Source organism: Chamaea fasciata, unplaced genomic scaffold, assembly GCF_029207755.1.
Source record: "Chamaea fasciata isolate MVZ Bird 193981 ecotype frontalis unplaced genomic scaffold, bChaFas1.0.hap1 SCAF_11, whole genome shotgun sequence".
In the NCBI taxonomy this organism is placed as follows: Eukaryota; Metazoa; Chordata; class Aves; order Passeriformes; family Sylviidae; genus Chamaea; species Chamaea fasciata.
The window spans coordinates 24,035,844-24,056,085 of record NW_027094096.1 but is presented as its reverse complement, the minus strand read 5'-3'; the positions used below and the strand labels follow the sequence as shown (position 1 = coordinate 24,056,085).

At 46.8% G+C, this 20,242-nt stretch overlaps 1 protein-coding gene across 1 annotated transcript in view; it reads right to left on the bottom strand.

The window, feature by feature from the left end:
* LOC136295246 (multiple epidermal growth factor-like domains protein 6) overlaps positions 1-20,242 on the bottom strand; it is a 193,921-nt gene that overhangs the window by 43,726 nt on the left and 129,953 nt on the right. The window contains exons 8-16 of the mRNA XM_066193705.1: positions 16,259-16,381; positions 13,504-13,626; positions 10,859-10,996; positions 8,422-8,544; positions 7,445-7,567; positions 6,357-6,500; positions 3,905-4,036; positions 1,268-1,396; positions 952-1,080 (exon numbers count right to left, since the gene is read on the bottom strand). Of these exons, the coding sequence (XP_066049802.1) occupies positions 952-1,080; positions 1,268-1,396; positions 3,905-4,036; positions 6,357-6,500; positions 7,445-7,567; positions 8,422-8,544; positions 10,859-10,996; positions 13,504-13,626; positions 16,259-16,381 (1,164 nt within the window). The remainder of the gene's footprint in view (positions 1-951; positions 1,081-1,267; positions 1,397-3,904; positions 4,037-6,356; positions 6,501-7,444; positions 7,568-8,421; positions 8,545-10,858; positions 10,997-13,503; positions 13,627-16,258; positions 16,382-20,242) is intronic.

The window sequence follows — 20,242 nt, the reverse complement described above, 5'->3', positions numbered from 1 at the left end:
GAGTTTATATGATTCCTGTGTTAGGTCATTCATTTCATGTCAAGCAATACGTGGTGAATGCAAGAACCAGAAACGTTTCAAAGCAAACTCGGCTGATTTCCTGAATTAAAAAAAAACGTGGGTGCACTCCAAGACAAAAGCTTTCATAATAAAACAAAACAAATAAAAAAATTTTGATCTTGTACAGATTTTACAAACAAAACCTGAAAGTACAAAGAAACTCGATCATCTATTTTGCAAAGGTTTTTTTTTTAATTCTTTTTATTCCATCTAATGTCTGATCTTCATCCTGTCCCAGCCAGCCCTTCTCCCCAGCTCCCACTCCCTCATCAGCAGTCGCTAACCAGCTCCTATCAGACTCCAACCTCAGCAATAACCCTAATGATAACCTGTCCACCCCACCTATAGTCCTCACCTTTGAGCACCAGTAAATCTCAGTCCTTATGGCAAAGATTAATCACTAGGGGAAAAGATTAATGAAGCTTCTGGGGCTTCCTGGCACAGCTCAGAAGTCCTGTCCTGCTGCTACTCCCAGCCCATTGCAGAACACAAAGTCTTGATCATTTTATCATAAAACGGTTTGGGTTGGAAGGTCCCATAAAGACCATCTCATTCCATGCCCCTGCCATGGGCAGGGACAATTTCCACCATCCCAGGCTGCTCCAAGCCCCAGTGTCCAGCCTGGCCTTGGACACTTCCAGGAATCCAGGGGCAGCCCCAGCTTCTCTGGGCACCCTGTGCCAGGGCCTCCCCACCCCCACAGCAAAGAACATTTTTCTAACATCTAAGCTAAATATCTCCTGTTTTAGTAAATCCATTTCTCGTCGTCCTAACGCTGTGTGGCTCTGCAAGAAGTCACTCTGCCAGCCCCCTCTGAGTGATGTGGAATCTTTTACAGGCTGGTAATGCTGCGCACACATTAAACAGATCTGAAACACGCCGGGGACTTACTGAGGTGGCAGAAGCGGCCGTAGAGCCCGGGGTCACACAGGCAGGCTCCGTACAGTCTGTGACAGTGGCCCTTGTTGGCACAGTTGCACGGTTTGTTACAGTTCTTCCCAAAGAAACCTTTTGGGCAGCCTTTGGAGAGCACAAACACAGGAAGGCATCAGCGGCTAACGGGTCAAAGAGGTTTGTGGCCAAGCTGGGGCTCTGCGCAGCCTCGCCAGCAGCCGCTGGCTTTCCTCACCCTCTGTTCTGCTCATCATTTAAGGTAAGGGAAGCAGGGGGGAGAAGTGGAGAGGCTGAGGCAGAGGTGGGGCCGTACCGTCCTCGCAGAGGCGGCCCAGCACGCCGGGCGGGCAGCGGCACTGCCCCGTGCCGGGGTCACAGGAGCCGCCGTTCCGGCACTGGCAGGCACCGGCACATCCTCTGCCGAACGTCCCGGGGGGACAGGCTGTGGAGAGAGAGAGAGCAGGGAGCGTCAGCACACCAAGAAATCCTTCCCCTCTGCTGTAAAAGGAGCAAAACAAGGCTTTGGTCGTTGAGAAGGCTGATGAAGGGTCAGGGACACAAGTCCTGTGAGGAGCGACGGAGGGAGCTGGGGGTGCTCAGCCTGGAAAACTCATTGGAGACCTCATCGCTCCCCAAACCTCTCTGAGAAGAGGGTGGGGGTCGATCTCCTCTCCCAGGCAGCCAGCATTAGGGCAAGAAGACACAGCCTTAAACCCCCTAAAACCTCCTCCTAAACCAGGGGAGGTTTAGGTTGGACATCGGGAGGAATTTCCTCACAGAAAGCATGACTGGGCATTGGAATGGGCTGCCCTAGGGAGTGGTGGAGTCACCTCACTGGAGGTGTTTAAGAAAAGACTGGATGTGGCACTCAGTGGTTGAGAAGGTGGTGTTGGGTCATAGGTTGGACTCAGTTTCTAAGGTCTTTTCCAGCCTAATTGATTCTGTGAAAACTGAGCAAGGAGAGAGTCCTTTCAGTTGAGCAGGCTCTGAACAAAGTTATATTCTTCTATAAAGCAACGCACATCCACCCGATATTTACCTGATATTTACTAGGACATCTCAAAGGATACTGTATTAGCCAAGATTTGGGAAGTAATGTCATAAATCCAACTCTTCCCTGCACAGACTCCCCTCCCCACAAAGCACAGGCTCAAAACCCATTGCCTGACAAGTCCAAAGCTTAAACATCAGAGCACAGCTCTGAATACTTGGAGATAAATATTTTAAATATTATTTTTTTCTCTCCCAAACACTCTTATGAAAATAATAACTTGTTTTTCAAATGCAGTTTCTGAAACTCCCCAGGTAATCGTGGCAGCAATGGATCCACAACAGCAAAAAACAAACCGAGATTAAACCTTGCTCTGCTGTTTGCAGCCTGAGCTGGCTGAGTGAATACAGTTGCTGGAGTCATCTGACTTCACTGACATTTTATCAATGTACATTAAGAAAGTTGACATTTCACATCAATTTCCATTCGGCCTCTTTGGTGCATTATTAGAGAAATTTAGTTCCAGATTTCTCCACTGTTTTAGCTTACCCTAAACCTGCTTACCCTAAACCCATGAACTGTGCTGTATATTAAAAAATGCAAGAGAAGAGAGTGAAAGCAATCACATATGACTAACTCATACAGATTAGACATTTTATTTTTCATTGTCCATGCTGACTTCACCAGACAGCAGGTTTAGCTCAAGAACACAATACTATTAAACTTCTTAAAATTCTATTAGACTACATGCATGGATATCTAGCGCAAATGTACATCATAAATATTGTTATTTATGAAATGAACTAAAGAATTTGGATACTGCCTTGAAATTTTTACCATCTATCATCACCAGAACACCAGGAACAGAATTAAGAATATTCTCTTGATAGCTTAGATAGTCTCAGACAGACTGGAAATTATCACTTTAATCCTCCCCATTCCTATTCTCTTAGCTGCCCCCAAGTGCTTACAAGCCAAACCCACCATCAGTCTCCCAAAATAACCACGGGCAGACTGTTGGTTTCAATCACTTGCTTGATTTTTCTACATTTCTGTCCATGTGATGACGTCTCCTAAACAATCTTGATGGCAATTAACCTGAAGAGTGCTGTCTACTGATGTCAAGTAATAAATTTTCATCGACTTTTTGTCTCACCAGTGACAGCAAAGACTTTCTGAGAGTGATGGGCCATCATGTCACACACACCACGAAATGGAGGGACCCATCTCAAACAGGAAATCTGCTGTATGATGTCTCAGACAAGCAGCAGACAAGTTTTGCCAAACTGCAGATGAAGAACAGCACATCAAGAAATCACCACTCTCTTTCCAATGGGTTTTGACACATACTTCTGAATCAGAAAGATCTTCTGCCAGGAAACAGGAGCAAGGAGGGTGAAAAGCTATTATAAAGGGCACTGACTTGGCAACAGAATTCTGAAAAATACCATTTTCAATATGAAAAATTAACTGTTCCAAGAAAGTGATGCTAATAATAAAAAGAGTGATAAAGGCAAAGAAATGGAAAACAGAAGAAAAAAATTTAAAAGGCAATGTCTTGGGGTGCTACAATGGAAAAACTCAAGTTTAGCGTACATGTCCACTCAGACTGTCACACCAGCTGTGGGGACAGACTTCTGGAAGTCACCAAGGCAGGTTGTGGAACAAAGCATGGCCAAAGCAAAGTTCACCAGCTTTTAGCAGCACAGCGAATAGGAATGAAGAACCACCAAATATTTCGGATCCTGTCCTGACCTTCACTGGAGTGCAGGGACCTCTGTGCACTGCGGCATCGCTTACAGCTCCTATTTCACGTGCCCCAGCGCAACACATTTCATTATGAGACAGCTGTGCTCCTTTGGGAGCTTCCCAGATGAAAAGCACAAGAGGTGACTCCCATTCCCCACCTGCAGAATTCCTGCAGGAGGATCATTCCGCCTCCCAGCCCCCCGTACTCACTCTCGTTGCAGATGACACCAGCCCAGCCGGGCGGGCAGACGCAGCCGCTGCGCTCGCCGTTGCAGCGGCCCCCGTGCAGACAATCCTCACACCTCAGGCTGCAGTCCTGGCCAAACGTGTCACCCAGGCACACTGACAGCAAAAAAAAAAACAAAAAACAAAAAACCCACACAGGGCTGGGTGAGCAGCCAGGCAAAAAACGCTCCCACAAGCTCTTACCTACGGCTGGGTCGCAAACGCTGCCGGCTCAGCACAAAAGGTGCGGCAAAATGGGCACTCCTGAATTTCTCCCTTCACGTTTTGGACTCAAGGTAGAAGGAATGCTGGGTGTTCAGCTGGAATTTACTCCCCTAAATTCTGTAATTCTCCAGCGAAGAGCACTTCAAGCTAGTTTTTAAAAGCAAGAATTTTGCTTTCAGAAAAAGTGAATTTGCACCTCGTGCTTGATAACATTGTATATAACTAGAAGAATTTATTGGGACTTTCCTTCTCTCCTGGCAAGGCTCTCCCTGTTGTTTTACTGCAGTAAGTGGATGTAGTGCTACTTAAACACAGTTCAGTGATATTTTCAACCACACAGTTTGAGTGTTCTAGGAAAACAAAGCAAAATACACATTTATCATGTCTCTTCTCTTCAGGGATATGAAGAGTTTGATATAGGAAACCTGATATGAAAATGCATTTTTTCCCCTCTCCTTCCCCACCCCCCTTTTATCCCTTGCACCCTCTTGTTCTCTTTGTGGGGTCTATTGAGACAGGCATGCAAAATAAAGTGACTGTCTGATGAAACACTTCAGTGGCATTGAAGATCCCATCCACAGTTAAGAGCCTTCAAGGCTTTATGGCTGTGGCTGGAGGCTTTTTGGAATGGGATTTTTAACAGCACCTGAAAGGGAGCTGGCAGCTTATTTCAGCCTACAGTAAGTCACAGGCTGGTTGCATTTCGTCACCAATTTTCTGTGTGAGGCCAGATTTCCTCTAGGTCTGAGCACCCAACTGTTCCCTTTTCTGTAGCTGAACAAATGCCCAAGCCTTCAGGGACATTCCGAATCCCAGTGCTCCCACTTGGAACAGGGTACAAATTCATGCTTCAGGAGAAGAATACAGAGCACCATTAAAAACATCATGCTTCCACCTTAAAAAGTCATTCGAGTTATAGAAAATATTTAATTTCTTGCACCAGCTTACTGTTTAAAGCAGGCTTTTTTATGATATAGATAGCAGCACAACACCATGTCTGAAAACACAAGGAATAAATTGCTGTTTGGGAGGTAAAAGAACTTACTACGCCATTTAAAGTTCCTTTTCTCCATCACCTTTCCATCTGAACCACCGCATGCTGCAAAGCCTGAGCCTTAGAAAAAGTGCAGCTGCTCAGCTGTGACTGATAACACCCAAATTTCTGTGGCTAAATATAAATAAAACATGCAAAAAGTGGTCAATAAATATTTGATTGTGGTTTCTAGGCCCGATAATTTTGCCTTTGGTTATCTCATTTATCAGTTTCCCAGTTGGTTATCGGTGTCGTCGAGTCCGGCTGGATGCTGCGTGATTTGGGAGGGTCTTAACAGTTTTGTTCATAAAAATAAGTTAATATTTTATTAAAGTCAAGACCAGCTCCTGATTTTTGCCTGTAGGGCACAGTCCTCAGATGAATAATTATAGAGTTTATATAAAAATCGCCGGACCCACATAGGAAAAAACAAGAAATCCTCCCTGGTGATCCACCAGCACTCAGCACAAAGCAAACACAGGGTTTCACCTCATAAAACTCTTAAAATTGTGAAGTTTCCACCTTTGGGTGGTGAGAGTGAATCATGCAAAGCCCAGGTGGGTGCAAAGCTGCTCTGCACCCACGCCTGTGACAGTGGGTGCTCCTGCGCTGTTTGTCACCACCTGAGCTGAGCAATACGTGGACGGGTTGGCGTTTTTCCCAGAGAGCCAAGGGAAACCTGAATCTTCAGAGGACGGTTTTTAACGCAGACAAAATGCGAACATCTTAAACAAAAAGCCTCCAGTTGTTATAAGAGGGTTTGTAAACAGGGACCCGTGCTCGCAGCTCTAGGAGGAGGGGAGTGTTTCCCCAGGGATTGAGTGCACGGCAGGGAGACACGCCATCCTCTCACCCCGGGCACGATGAGCTCTCTCTGGCTGCCTCCCCTGGGGCTCTGTGCAGACGCCCTGTTTTCCAAGCAGCCTCCCAGCCACTGCTTCCTGTGCTGCTCACTTTCCCCCTGCCTCCCTTCCCAAAGCATCCAGGCAGCCTCTTGGCTCCTCAAACGTTTCATTTGGGATTTGGGTGGTAACACTTTATCCCTATCAGCATGGACGCAGGATTAACGCTCATCCCTCCTCCTGATGCTGAGCCCCACCAGCCCAGCCCCAAATCCTCTCCCTGAGAGACCATCCCCTCAGTTTGCTGTGCTGGCTCAGGGCCCTGGTGGTCACTCACCGACCCTGTGCACCAGGGTGAGCTCTCCTCGGGGGTCTCCATCCTCACTCAGGGACCCCAGTGCATAGTGGAGCAGCTGGGGGGGCCCTCGGAACTGCAGCCCCGGGGCTGCCTCCTCTGCATCCACCTCCTCCACACCTAGGGCTGGACAAAAACACACATCAGCAGCCCAGCCTGCCTCCACACCCTCTCATTGACATCTTTTTTTTACTATCATGATGTCCCAGTCACACCTCTGCCCAGCATTCCCAGCCCAAGCATTTTCTCATCTCTACTTACAGGGTTTCTGCTATCCAAAAAAAATAAATAAATAATAAAAAAAAAAATAGAGAGAAAAGGGGAGACACCCTCCCCGCCCCAGCTTTCCCTTCTCTTTCTTCTAGGAAAAAGCTCTGCTCCTGGAGAATCAAAATTAAACGAGGAGATTCATTTTCCTCACTTGAAGTTGGAGATTATTTTAGTTAATGAAGGTCATTACTCTTGCTCGTTTTGGAGATGACAAATAGAAAGTGAGGCCGGCTGTGCAATTTATTTTCAGAAACATTAAAATTTGAGCCTTAAAATGACGGGAAATCAGTTGGCTTTCTTTTTGGTGTGGTTAGAATATCAAACTCTGGCTTAAGGTTTAGCAGTCGCTAAACTTGGTTGTAAAATTGAGTTGCTCTGCTAAACTCTGGGCTGGTTACACTGGCAGAAATCCAGAATAACGTCACTGACTAATGGAAAACTTGCCATGGTTGATCAAAGAAGAATCTGGCTACCTTTTTTTTTTTTCCACAGGATGTTAAACTTCATCAAATAGTGCAAGAAAAGTGTCAAAATAGTATTTATTTCTAAACCAGGAGCTTTAGGTTTTCAAACATGTCCAGGGGATTTAAGTGTTCATCTGCCATTAATCTTTGGCAAAACCCATTACTGGAGGATGAACTTGGATCCACGCGCTGCACGTAGCCCTACCCTGGCCACGTTCAGAGATGGCTCAAGCTGGGCTCCCAAAATCCCAGGATCTGTGAAAATCCCCGTTCCAAAATCACTTTTTAAATCAGTGGGAAGTGCTTAATGGCCCTCAAGTTTTGAGAAGAACTCACCCACGCAGGCCCATCTGCTATCCCCAGGCCTGTAGCCCTCCTTACAGGCACACTCGTACGACCCCAGGGAATTCACACAGAAATGGTCACAGTTGCCGTTATCCAGACGACACTCATCCACATCTAGAAAATCCAGACATAAATGGTGATTAGGAACAAGCACTTCTGCTTGGAGAGCCCATGCTGTGCCCAGCTGCATCTGACAAATTATTCTATACATAAGAAAACACAATTTTTCTTATGTGTTTTGGGGCTCTCCGTTTCTCTCTGCAATTGGAGGTATGAAAACGTTTCAGGGCAGCAGGGAGCAGATTATTTCACGGATGTTTTTGTCTCGAGTGAAAACAGATGCTTTAAGCTGTTAAGCTCAGTTGATCCTTCAGTTATTTTGAGGGCTCTTCTTTTGTGGAAGGAGTGTTTAACAGACATCAATATATAGTGTCCATGGAGAGAGGAGGGGAAGTTTCTCTCTGCTGGCTCACCTCTCACATCCCCACTTCCCCATGCTGGATGCTGAGTTATTCCTGTATTCCAGTCTCACAAAGTGGAAATTACACGTTTGTAAAACCTTATCAGCAAAGCCGGCATGGGGTCAGTGACTCTCATTAGGGCAGCCCCTGCAAAGGGCTTTGACAGCATTTCTTCTACCCTGGGCTGTGATTAGTTAGAGCAAGCCACCGGTACCAAAGGACTTTTGACAAGGGCATGGAACGATGCAGGACAAGTGGGAATGGCTTTAGACTAACAGAGGGGAGGTTTAGATTGGATATTAGGAGAGAATTCTTCCCTGTGAGGGTGGTGAGGCCCTGGCTGCCCAGACAAGCTGCGGCTGCCCCATCACTGGACGTGTTCCAGGCCAGGTTGGACAGGGCTTGGAGCGACCTGGGATAGTTGAAGGTGTCCCTGCCCATGGCAGGGGTGGAATGAGATGAGCTTTAGGGCCCTTGCAGCCCAGGCCATCCCCTGTCTGTGCTCACCGTCGCAGGAGCAGCCGTCGGGGCTGAGCTGGAACCCCGCCTTGCAGGCACACTCGTAGCCCCCCGCGTAGTTGATGCAGAACTGGGAGCAGCAGGACTCTCCAGTCTCACACTCGTCCACCTCTGCAAGGAAAGGGCAGCACGTTCAGCCCCTGAGACACCCCGAGCTGCTGCCACAGCTCTGCTCAGAGCTGTTGTGCTGCAGCACTCGCTGCTTTACACCTTCCTTCGACCACATAAACACTGGATCCTGAATTCTGACAGCAGCTGCCTTCTACCTTCTCCCATAGCAGCCAGGACCCTCCATCTCCTGGGAGAGGCGTCTCCTCTACAAGTCTGAGCTGCCATGAGGGCATTTACAAAACACCAGCTGGTCTTGCTGGTGACTGAGGTCAGGACCCAAGGGAATGGCTGGAGCTGTGTCAGGGAGTTTAAGGTTGGATGTCAGAAAAGATTCTTCCCCCTGAGGCTGCTGGGCACTTCCCAGGCTTCGCAGGGAATGGGCACAGCCCTGAGGCTGCCAGAGCTCCAGGAGGGTTTGGACAATGCTCCCAGGGATGCCCAGAGTGGGGCTGTTGGGGTGTCTGTGCAGGGCCAGGAATGGGACTCAGTGATCCTGGTGTGTCCTCTCCAACTCAGAATATTCTATGGTTCTATGAAAAGAGACAACAGGCAAGGACCCACCAGCCCTCAAAAACATTCTGTTTAACAGTAACCTACATTTGACCGTTTAGACTTCTCTACATTCAACCTTATTCAAAGCAAGCTAACAATGCTCTGATCCAACCAGGCCCTTGCTGGACAGCATCAGCCTGGAAGCTTCAACTGTAGTTTTCGATAACTGATTTCCTGTTGCCTCCTCCTGCTCTGTGCCCACTCAGAACCTCGGTATCACTGCCACCGCTGTTGTGGTGATTAGATGGGAGAGCTGAGCTGTTATCTGTGCACTGCAGGCTCCTGGCTGCTGTCAGCCTGCCGAGCAGGTCAGTGGCCATCCAGGGGCCACCTTGTCAATGCTGAGTCTGCAAAACACTCCTGAACGTGGCCCGGCTGAGCAGCTGCAGATGGGAAAGGTCAGTGTCTCAATTAACCTTGGAAGGAGCACCAACTTTATGAGGAAATAGGGACAGGGGAAAGAAAATGTAATTAATCAATTGAGGTGAGGAGGTCAGTGTGAAAATGATTAATGCAGGTTATTTGAAGGCAGTGTTTTCCAGAAATGTCACAAGCTGAGCTCCTCTGCAGTACATCAGGTGATGCCTCGCTCTGGTTTCCAGCAACAGCCCCTTGTTTGTGTAGGAATGCAAAATCTGCATCCAACAAAAAGGAGATTTTTGCTGTTAAGAGCAATTTTTCATGTCCTCAGCCTTCCTCTGTGTTCTCCCCCTTCCCTTGCTGTGTCTGGAGTATCTGCTTCCCCCTGAAATCCCCAGCAGCAGGTCACTGAGCTGGGATGTGGGCAGGAGGCTGCTGTGCCTCCTGTCAGCTGCACAGACAAGACTGTGTAACCCACCCACCCCTGTGAGGAGGCTCTGGCTCCAAATCTGCCTCCCAAACTTTTCGGTTTTGCTTTTTAAGCTCCATCATCACCCGCCCTTGCAGCCCTCAGTGCTTCCCTCCTCCCCTGCTCCTCCTCTCTCCTGCACTTGGCTTTTTTTCTTTGCAAGACTCCTTTTGTCTGTAATGCCTCTCACACTCATCAATGCTCCCACTCTCTACCTGTTCTCATCATCTCCTATCTCACTACACTGCTTTGTGGTGCCTGTTCCTTTTTCCATCTCCCCTCTCTTCCTGGCTATTCTTAAAAATTGTAATGGCACAGCGACAGCAAGCCCAAAGCAGAATGACATACAGTTTGCATGGCAAAAGCCATAAACAAAACAAAACAAAACCACAAAACAAACACACACACACACAAAAAAATCTCATAGTGGAATTGCTTAAAACATGAATGAATTTGTAAGCTGCTGTCTCGAAATAAACCCAAAGATTGCTTTCTGTTGCTTTCAACTCCCAAGTGAGGCTTCTCACAGGCAGAAGTGTAACCTCATCACTGAGCAAAGCCGATGGAAACACAGCAGACTCTAGAGCACGAGCTGGAGTTTGTGCACGAAGCACCTGGGAGCACTTCTGCTGCTGCTCCCAGCCACCAGCTGAGAAGGGCGGGGAAGCAAAGTCAGCTCTGTGGTGCTCGGGCTGCCCACGGTGAGACACGGCCACGGTAACAGGTGATGATGCCCCGGTGTCATTCCCATCCCTCCCCCGGCTAGCGCCTCATCCCAGAGCCGGGCAAGCCGGGGCAGCGCACAGGACAGCGCTCATTAGCGCCTGCAGAAGGAGGGAAGGAAGGCACGGGGAGGTGTTTCCCTGAGCCACAGCTCTCCCGCAGGCTCCCCGGGCCCTTCCCCACCTGCTCCCTGCTGCCAGCCCGGGTTACCTGTGCAGGTTTTGCCGTCCGCGCCCAGGCGGTGGCCGCGGTCGCAGGAGCAGCGCGGCCCCGCCGCCGTGTGCTCGCAGCGCTGGGAGCAGCCGCCGTTCCCGTCCCGGCAGCTGTCCACGATTTCCATCTCGATGCCTTGCAGGGAAATAAATCAAAAGGATGTTATAAAGCAAGCCCCGGGGTGGGGGGGAGTCACTGGAGGATCAGCCTGCTGTAAAGCGGCAGCAGTAAGTGCTGCAGCAGTGAGGATAATCAGCTCACGCCCCATCCCCAGAGGAGCAGGCTTTGGAGTCACTGAGCTCCAGGTGTTTGTCTCTGTGTCAGAACAGTGGATGCTCTCAAATTCAGCCATGTGAAGCCGGTTCGGTGTTCCAGTAGCCACCTGCTACAGGAGCCTTCCCAGGTTTCCTCAGGTTTACGCTTTGTTTGGACACAGTGCTTGTCCCAAAGGAGGAACAGAAGCATCTGAGGAGCGCAGGCGGTGCCCCTCAGCCCTGATACACTGATAAACTTTGAGTTTTGCGTGGGAAAGGCAAAGAGCTGGATGCTGAAACATCCCCCAAACACAAAGGCATTGAAACTTCCTCAGAGGAGCCCTGCTGGTGAAATGGACACCCAACCAGAATGCAAAACAATCTCCAAGTTCTGGTTCTTGGATGTCCCAGCAGCTTCTCCTTTGTCCTCTACGGCTAAGACAGGGTGGTACGGTGCCACTGCCAGTCCCCTTTGCCCTGACAGACTTCCATGCCCTCCTCTTGTGGCTGCACTGGACAATCCTCAGAACATCCTGGCCATTTCCAATGGGAACCCTCACACAACAAAAGGAACACCTCGTTCCCACCCAGCTACTTCATCCGATGATTACTCCAGGATGAAAAGAACCCATAGGGCCAGTTATAAAGTTTTTCATGAAGGATTAGCCAGCTCGTCTTGTTACAGAACTATTTAGAGAGGAAATAATTTCTGCTACTCCATAGGGGAACTGAGAAACACCCTTCCTAAAGGAGACACTGTACTTCCAGAAACACCCAAGCTCAGAGTGGTGGCCATCAGATTCTGCACAGAATTTCCCCAGACACATGTGTGTAGGTGGGCTCTGGTCCTACCCCTCTTTGTCCTCCAGAGAGCAACACACTTGCCAACAAGAAATGTAATTCCAGCTGGAACAGGGTATAAATTCAGAGAATAAATATCTCTACATCTCATGCATGGTGTGATTATTTGCACCAGGGAGAAGAAATCGTGTCTCCTGTCCAGTGTGTTAAGCTGGGATTTAGTAAACCCAGCGATTAAATGCAGAATCTGACTTTGTACACGATCTTCATCATTTACTTTGTCTCAGTTATTCATCAGTAAAACTGAAATACCAGCTCTTCCCCAGCCACTGGGGAAATGAAAGAATAAACAAAGATTGTAAATTGCTCAAACACTGGGATAATCCTGATCATAAATATATGCAGAATGTTTTTATTTTTATTGTTTGCTCTGCAATATTGTACACGAGGCACAGAGAATCACCATCCCCTGAGATCTGCTGAACATCCAGAAAAAATAATATCAGAAAAGCACAATGAAATCTAAGTGGTCTAAACCTCTTTTTTTATGCCTATGACAGAAGATCTCATATCTATACATTAATCACATTTCCTCTGCCATTGCACCACTCACAGTTCCCCATCACCTGTGAAATAACTCTCCAGGATGTCTCTCACATAATTGGGTTTTGTTTTTAAAGTATGTTAATGCCTTGAAACTGGCTTTCATTCTTAATAACTATTTCTTACACACACATTCTTAAATAAAGCACTCATTCTCTGGCATGCAGCATATTTTCCTAGGGAAGCTCTGCTGAAAGCTCTTGCACAGTATTATTAGATTGAATGATCTTTGCCCACCTCTTTGCTAAAACAGGTCATGCTTTTGTCTGCATTCCAGGGAGCTTATGTGAGGTCCATAATAACCCCAACTCTTCCACATCACCTCCTTTATTAATCTAAATTTGCCCTCAAGGGCAGGCCAGGGATCACCTATCAGCCAACAGCACTGGGAGTCAGGCCCCCTCTCCAGACAAGCCGTGTTGATTAAGAAACCCCGCTGGCAAGAGCTAAGTGTGTGAGGAAAGACAAGAAAGCTCACTTTAGTTTGGGAAGTTTGAGTTGTTCAACTACTTTTTTACCCCAAATATATCTTTTTCTTATTTTTTTTTTTTTTTTAAGAATCCTCTTAATAGTGTCAATAATCTCAGGAGAAAACACAAGCAAACCCAGACAGGTTCTGCAAGAGCAGAACATCATGTTGGTTTTCCCTTGCATCGGGTCTGTAAGAAAGCTGTGAGGAGGAGGGCAGGAATGAATACATTTCACACAACAGCAGCATTCTGGTAGCTCTGGAGCAGAATTCACCAGACTCTGAAGATAAACCAACAGGGCTATTTGCTCTTTGAAAGGCAGTAATTAAGGTCTGTGAACACAGGCTTAGGAACATGTCACCCTGCAAACCCAGCAGCAGCAGAGGAAGAAAACAGCATTAAGCCTGAAGCTTTTGCATGCACTTATTCTGCTGGGAATGCTAATCCCGGTGAATGAGAAGGGAGGCCTGGCAGGGAGCAGGGAGGAGAGGCTGAGGAGAGCAGGGTCACTTACGGTAGCAGCGGCGCCCGTCCGCCCCCAGCTCGAAGCCGGGGCTGCAGGCACAGCTGAAGGAGCCCGGGGTGTTCACACAGCGATGGGCACACCTGCCCCTGCCCTCTGCACACTCATCAACGTCTGCAAGCACAGAGAAAGTCCTTCAGATGGGCGTTGAAATGAAAAATAACGCTGCTGTGCACAGACACAGGTGCATTTCCAAACATCTGCTGGAAGGATTATTCTGGTGGCAGTCTGTAAAGGACAGCACCAATGAACACAGGAACGTTGTACTCACATTATTCTCCAGAACAATCTTTTTCTCTAAACACCATTGACCTTGAACTTCTCAGTGTGAACGTTTACTGTATCAAACGCTGTATTTGCAGTATCGGCCAAAGCAATTTATTTATTACTCCTGTAAAAAGAGCAATGGCCAAAGAAGACCTCGTGTGAAGAAACTTCCAAAACTCCAAAATTATCACCATGTCCTCCAAGCCACTATAGTTAAATGAATGGAACAGGAAACAGCTGATTATTTTCTGGATGTCAAATGATCTGGATGAAGTGGTGGTTGGGTTTCAGCAGGGACAATGGAGACAGATAAGCCCCGAATCCTGCAGCTGCTTCCACAGCAGTGCAGTGGGGAGGCACCTGCTGCAACCACTGCAGCTGCACCGGCCCTGTGAGGAAAGGAAAATGTGCAGGGCTTTAAGTGGGGAGGCTGCTCTTCCCCCAGTCCTCTGTCAAGAAGGCTGCTCCTCAGCTTCACATTTGCTGGTCTGTATTTTGGAGTTAAATGCCTCCCGAGGTGTCCATCTTCCTAAAATCTCAGTGGAACATAAAAATACTTTTAAAGAGTAATTAGTTAAAAAAAAAAACCCAACAAACCAAAAAAACCCCAAAAGCACAAAAATTTGACACTAAATACAGCTGCACAGAGCACCGACCTCTGTGCAAAGACTGACATCACACACGGCAAACCCCTGATCCATCTCCTGTTCTTTCCCATTCTGACATCTCTCTGGCAAAGTACAGATTATTTATTGCTCCCATCCTGGGTCAGTGTCTTGAAAATGGCAGGGGGCAGCCTGATGTGCAGCTCTTCACCTTTTATCCCAGCAAACCCCTTTCCAGCAGATTTGTCCCTCCACATGTGCTGTGCCCGGTGCTGTGCTCGTGGCCCCTGCACTCGAGCACAAGGAGCTTGACAACTGCAATCAGGCTCCTTGCAAAGAGAGGCCCCAGGCAGTGCAAACACCACACACTGGCTCATGAAAATTTCAGGACAAATGACAGCTTCTCTGAAGCAGCCACGGGAGCAGCTGCTGCTTAGAATAAAATGGGCTATTTCTCCTTTTTCTCTAATTGTCAGTTTGCGGGTACACCGTGCTGGCCAACGCTGTAAATATTCTTTTCTCTTCTTCTTTTTAAATAGAAAAGTAAGAAAGTTGAACCACAGCCACCATCCAGCAAGCTTCTTCCTCTCCTACAGCTAATAGCTGAAGTATGACACTTCAGCTGCCCTCTGTCTCCTTCCAGCTCGGTTTCCAGAGAATCAAACAACAGCTTGAATTTTGCAAAAGACATTGAGTAACTTCTAGGAGCAAAAACCAATAATTGTATATCCATGGTAAGACACGCTGCTTAATGATTCAAAAGATTGTTGCCATGAGGCTGGGGAGAAAATTTGTTCCAATATATAACACTGCAAGTTAACTCAGTGATTCAGTTTATACATAAATCAAGGGAAATGTCAATGTGTATCTGAGATAAAATGAATAACAGGCTGACCCCACTGCTAAACCCACTGTTGTTTCCATCCACTCATTACCAGTACATTACTTGAAAACAGTTTTTATTTTCAGTAATTACTCATGAGTAATTCCAGTGAGAGAGAATCACTAAGATGTGCCATTCTGCTCACAGAATGGCTTACAGGCAACTGAGTGAAATACTCAGGGTAGGAAGCAAATATTTTGAAAGGCACCCAGCACCCTTTATATGAGAAAATAATTTTAAATATTGGAAAGATTTTGGCCAAGTTTTCAAAAGAGGAGTGTAAAATTACTGTCTGGATATATATATATATATATATTCACACACACACACACACCCCTCTCCTAGTCTTGACTTGGCTGTTAAAAATCTGTGCACCATCAAGTCCACAAAGGCTTTTTACTTCATAAAAGTGCTAAACACTTCCAAGAGTTTCGCTGAAAGAGAAAAGCAGGTATTTTGACCTCTAATTCCCCTACATTTTGGGTCAGAAACACCACAGATCCTTTTGGCAAGCCCAGACTAAATACAGGACTTTAGAATTCAACTTTCCAGGCTCCTCTCTTTGGAAATCTTACACATCATGATTTCTTCCTTCACAGTAGTTTCTCCATTAATATGGAAACAGTTCTCCAGCTCAAAAGCCCTTTGAATTCTAAGTAGGTTTTCAGTGACCTGGTTCAGAGTTTTACTTGAACCAGTTTTCCAGGAGCTGTATCTGGGACATTATTTTAAAGGGACCCTACAAGAATAACACTACAGCATTCACAGATCCAGTTACTAGAAAGCATGACTTAGGAGAACACAGAGGAATTTTTCATCACTAAAAAAGTCCTTCAAGACTATGGGCTGATGTGAATACCACAGAGAGAAACACTGTTTCAAAATGCACTTGCTATGTATTTGTATATCATATTCCTTTCCACACACAGCTCAGTAAGCCAGAGCACTGATTAATAACTTTCTTCACAATAAAGAGTCCGGAGTTTCTTACCTAAACAGGACTTTTTGTCTGCAGAAAGAGAATGCCCTGGATGACACTCGCATTTTGCAATTCCTCTCTCATTCTGACAGATTTGTGAGCATCCTCCATTCCCACTTGTGCAGGGGTCTATCACTGAAACCAATTAGAGCACACTGTCAACTGAAAGGTCACTTTTTGCCTGAAAATGGTCTTACCTGCCATTGTTACAACTAACGACGAAGCAGCTGTAAGAGATTAGACTGGGAAAAAAATGTGACAGCAGCTGGTGAGTAAAGCTGCTGTTTTTCTGGATGCTCTTTGTTGCTGGACAACATTTGTCACAGAGCAGCAACGAGGGTTTAAACAGCAGGAAACCGAGCTTGTATTACACTGGAAGTAGGACAAAAAAAAAGTACATTTTATTGTTATTTTGTTGTACCTGAACAGATTTCAAGAGTTCTCTAAACAACAGCAATTAGCACTCCAGTATGTGTGAATCCATAAACACACACAGTGATGGAGTTCACCACAAAACAATGAATATTTAAAAGGCTCTAGAGGAAATAAACACCGAAGAGCCCCCAAAGACATCTTTCAGTCTATAAACATATGCCATTCATGTTGTACATCAAGGCTTTTTCCTCTTCTTGAACAATAACATACCTTTTCAAGGATAAGGTGCACTAAGTGGCAAGTACTTAGAAAAACTTCTGTAAAGTGCCTACAGAAGCCTCCATCTCAAAAGATTTCACTGTGTTTTGTGGGTTTATTTCTGGAACATGTACCTGCAGGAAGCACACTGCCCAAATAGAGACTTGGCACACCCCAAAATAGACCTACCACGACTGTTCAGACAGGTCTGACTTGGGTTAAGGTCTGACATTCTGCTCCAGGCTGAGGTTTTGCTTTGGAGCATTCATTACCCCAAAATTCTGGTGAGTAACATTGCACAGGTGAATTTGGAAGACACCTTGAAAATGTGTCTGCTTATGTCCTCTGCTTAACTTCGAATAAAACTTCTCAAAAGCAATACCTGTTTCCCTACAGCTTTAATTCAGCCTCAGCATTTCATTAAATAGTGTCTGATTTGAGACAGGTGACCAATATTCCTCACTCACCTCCAGCCTAACATTTTCTTTCCCTGCTCTGTATGAGCCAGCTTCTCTCAGAGCCCCAGAGGAAAGTCACCATCAGCTCAACAACACTGGAGTCAGGGCTTGAGGAACCCTGGGGAAGGGCTGAAGGAGTTTTGCTCTGGATCTGCCTGCTTTGCTCTTCCACTAGCTACAAGGAGAAAGGAACAGGAAAGAAAAACCTCCACTGCATGTGGATTTAAATACGGGGCGGGGATTTTTTTTCCATCACTTTTCTGTGGAGCCAAGTGGCATTTTGTGCCACCATTTGGTAAAGGAGGAAGCTGCCACAGAACACCCTCGAACTCCCTGGTGTCACCTCCTGCCACCTCGAGAACACACAACACACAAACCGTTCCAGTCGGCAGGGCTGACTTTGACTTGACAGTGCTAAAAAAAAATAAATAAAAAAATAAAATAAAAGCACGGTTAGGGATGTAGAACTGAAATTGGACTTCTGACACGATAGGTTGCAAATAGGTTTCCAAGGAACAGCAGCACTTCATCGTGCATGACACTTCCAAGGCTGACAACTTGGCTCTGCAGCTCGACAATTTGCGGTCTACAAAGGATTTAGCTCCAAGCAAGAACTCACTCCTTGCTGATATGAAATATTGAGTTATTTGCCGATTCCTTTTCTATTTGGGTAAATTAAATGAAATCACTATCAAACAGCATCTGTTAAACCTGCATATTACGAAGGTTTTTCAGAGCAGCTAAAGCTTTAATTTGAGAATGATTACAGCACGGAGTAAAGCTTGTAATGCTCTGTGACATGACAACAGGCAAACAACAAATTACATGGTAGATGTTAGTAAAACATAGTAATTCAAATAAAGGTAGCAGCCTTGGAAATCCTTGGATGAGGTAAGTTTGTAAAGGGAAGATCTTCAGGACATAAGGCAATCAGTGATTGACTTGCTTTCCAGTGATGTGTGTGTTCCTGTTAGAAGCAGGTTTCAGGAAAAGCCAAAAATAACTCATTAGTGTTCTTTTTTCACACATTTGCCTCTTACTGGTTCATTTATTAACTTCAGCAGATAACAGACTCCATCCTACAAAGCTCTACTCCAAGCTGTTAAACACTGTGGTGAAAAATTTCCTGGCATGGTTTCATTTCCCAGGTGCCTCAGGACACCGGATCTCAGAATGGTTTGGGTTGGAAGGAACCTTAAAGCTCATCCAGCTCCACCCTCTGCCATGGGCAGGGACTCCTTTCACTATCCCAGGTTGCTCCAAGCCCCATCCAGCCTGGCCGTGGACACTTCCAGGCATGGGGCAGACCTTCCAATCCTTCACTGCACGGCTGTAAATAACAGGGTCTCCCGTCCTATCTGCCACGACCTCTAGAACACCTAAAGAAAAGAGATTTGGGCCTCATCAAATTCATTTCCTTGTTCACAGCAACCATGACTTCACACTGAGCAAAAATAAAGTGGTAAAGAGCAAAATTGCCAGGCTTAAATGTTTCTCTAAGGCTTTCCAAGGCTGTGGGTGCAGCATTAACTCCCAAGGAGTCCACAGGGATGAATCCACACCTGCATAACACCTACACCTGCTGTGGCAAACACTCTCATATCACTGTGGTTTCTCCAGCCAAACCATGACTCCAGCAGTCAAGCTTTGGCTGGAAAATAAAAAAAAAAAACCAGCCAGACTCGCCTCCTCCCACCTCTTCTACTTCAAATCTATCTTTGAACTGACAACCCAAATGCATTCATGACCACTTCACCCTCATCTGTTGCTGTAAAACTCTTGTCCATGGGCTTACCTAGCACTGTTCTCTCCTAGGCATTCATTCACTAAGGTATTTATGGGGGGACAAGCATCTCACTCAGCCTTCATTTTGCAAGCTGAGCTCTGATCCTCCTTCCCCCAAGCACAACTGCCCTCCTGGGGAGGGCTGCACTTCTTCATTTTGATTCAAACACCCTGAGCACCCAGGGCTGAGCGGGCACCCAGGTAATGCCCCACCTGCAGACAAGGCTGACCCTGCCCCTCTTCGGGCTCAGTAATTGCAGGCTGGTGACAAAACACTGCTGAGTGGCTCACTCTCCTCAGCCCCACCACGTGAGGGGGTGAACAGTGGTGGCAAAACCTCCCCCTTTAGGGGTCCCAGCTGAGACAGGGCATGGCGTGGTCCAGGGAAGCTGGGACTGTGCTCCAGGACAACCCCCAGCCCACCTGGCATGGCCACACTCAGACCCCTCTGACCCAACCTCTGTCCCAGCACTCCATAAAACCCACCCAAAACGTCCTGTGCAGGCTCTGCACAGCCAGCTGGCCAAACACACCTCGAGATGTTTGGAAAAGGGACGGAGAACAGTGCAGGAAGGTCTCTGACACTCACTTCTCCCTAAAGCTCCCCTTTTCTGGCTCTTTCTGCTAATCTCAGGGACAAAACGCGGCCACCCCGTGAGAGACAGAGGGGCCACCAGGCTGTGGGTGCTCCCCGAGGTGCAGCCCCTGCAGAGGGCAGGATTTGGGGAAGGGGAAGAGTTCTCTGCACCCAGCAGGAGCTGGGAGCCATGCGAACAGCAGGATTTACTTACACTTCATCCACAGCGTATGAAATCTCCGAGCAGAAGAGGAGCCATATGGGAACGGTTTTGTGACAGGAATTTCAGCTCAATAAATCCATAAATTTGGCCCTGTCTTTTTCTCTGGCATGTTCAAGGGTGTGTGTGTGTGTGTGTGCTTGTGTTGGGGAGTGGGGGGGCTGCCTTCAAAACTGATGAATATGTTAAGATATACAAGAAAAGAAAAGCAACAATCAAACCCAAAGGTAGCACTGCTGTTCTGCTTGAGAGGGTGCTTAGAAACCTGAAGGGGAGGTTGAACGAATCAGACTGTGATAAGCCAAAAGGAGATAAAGAGAAGA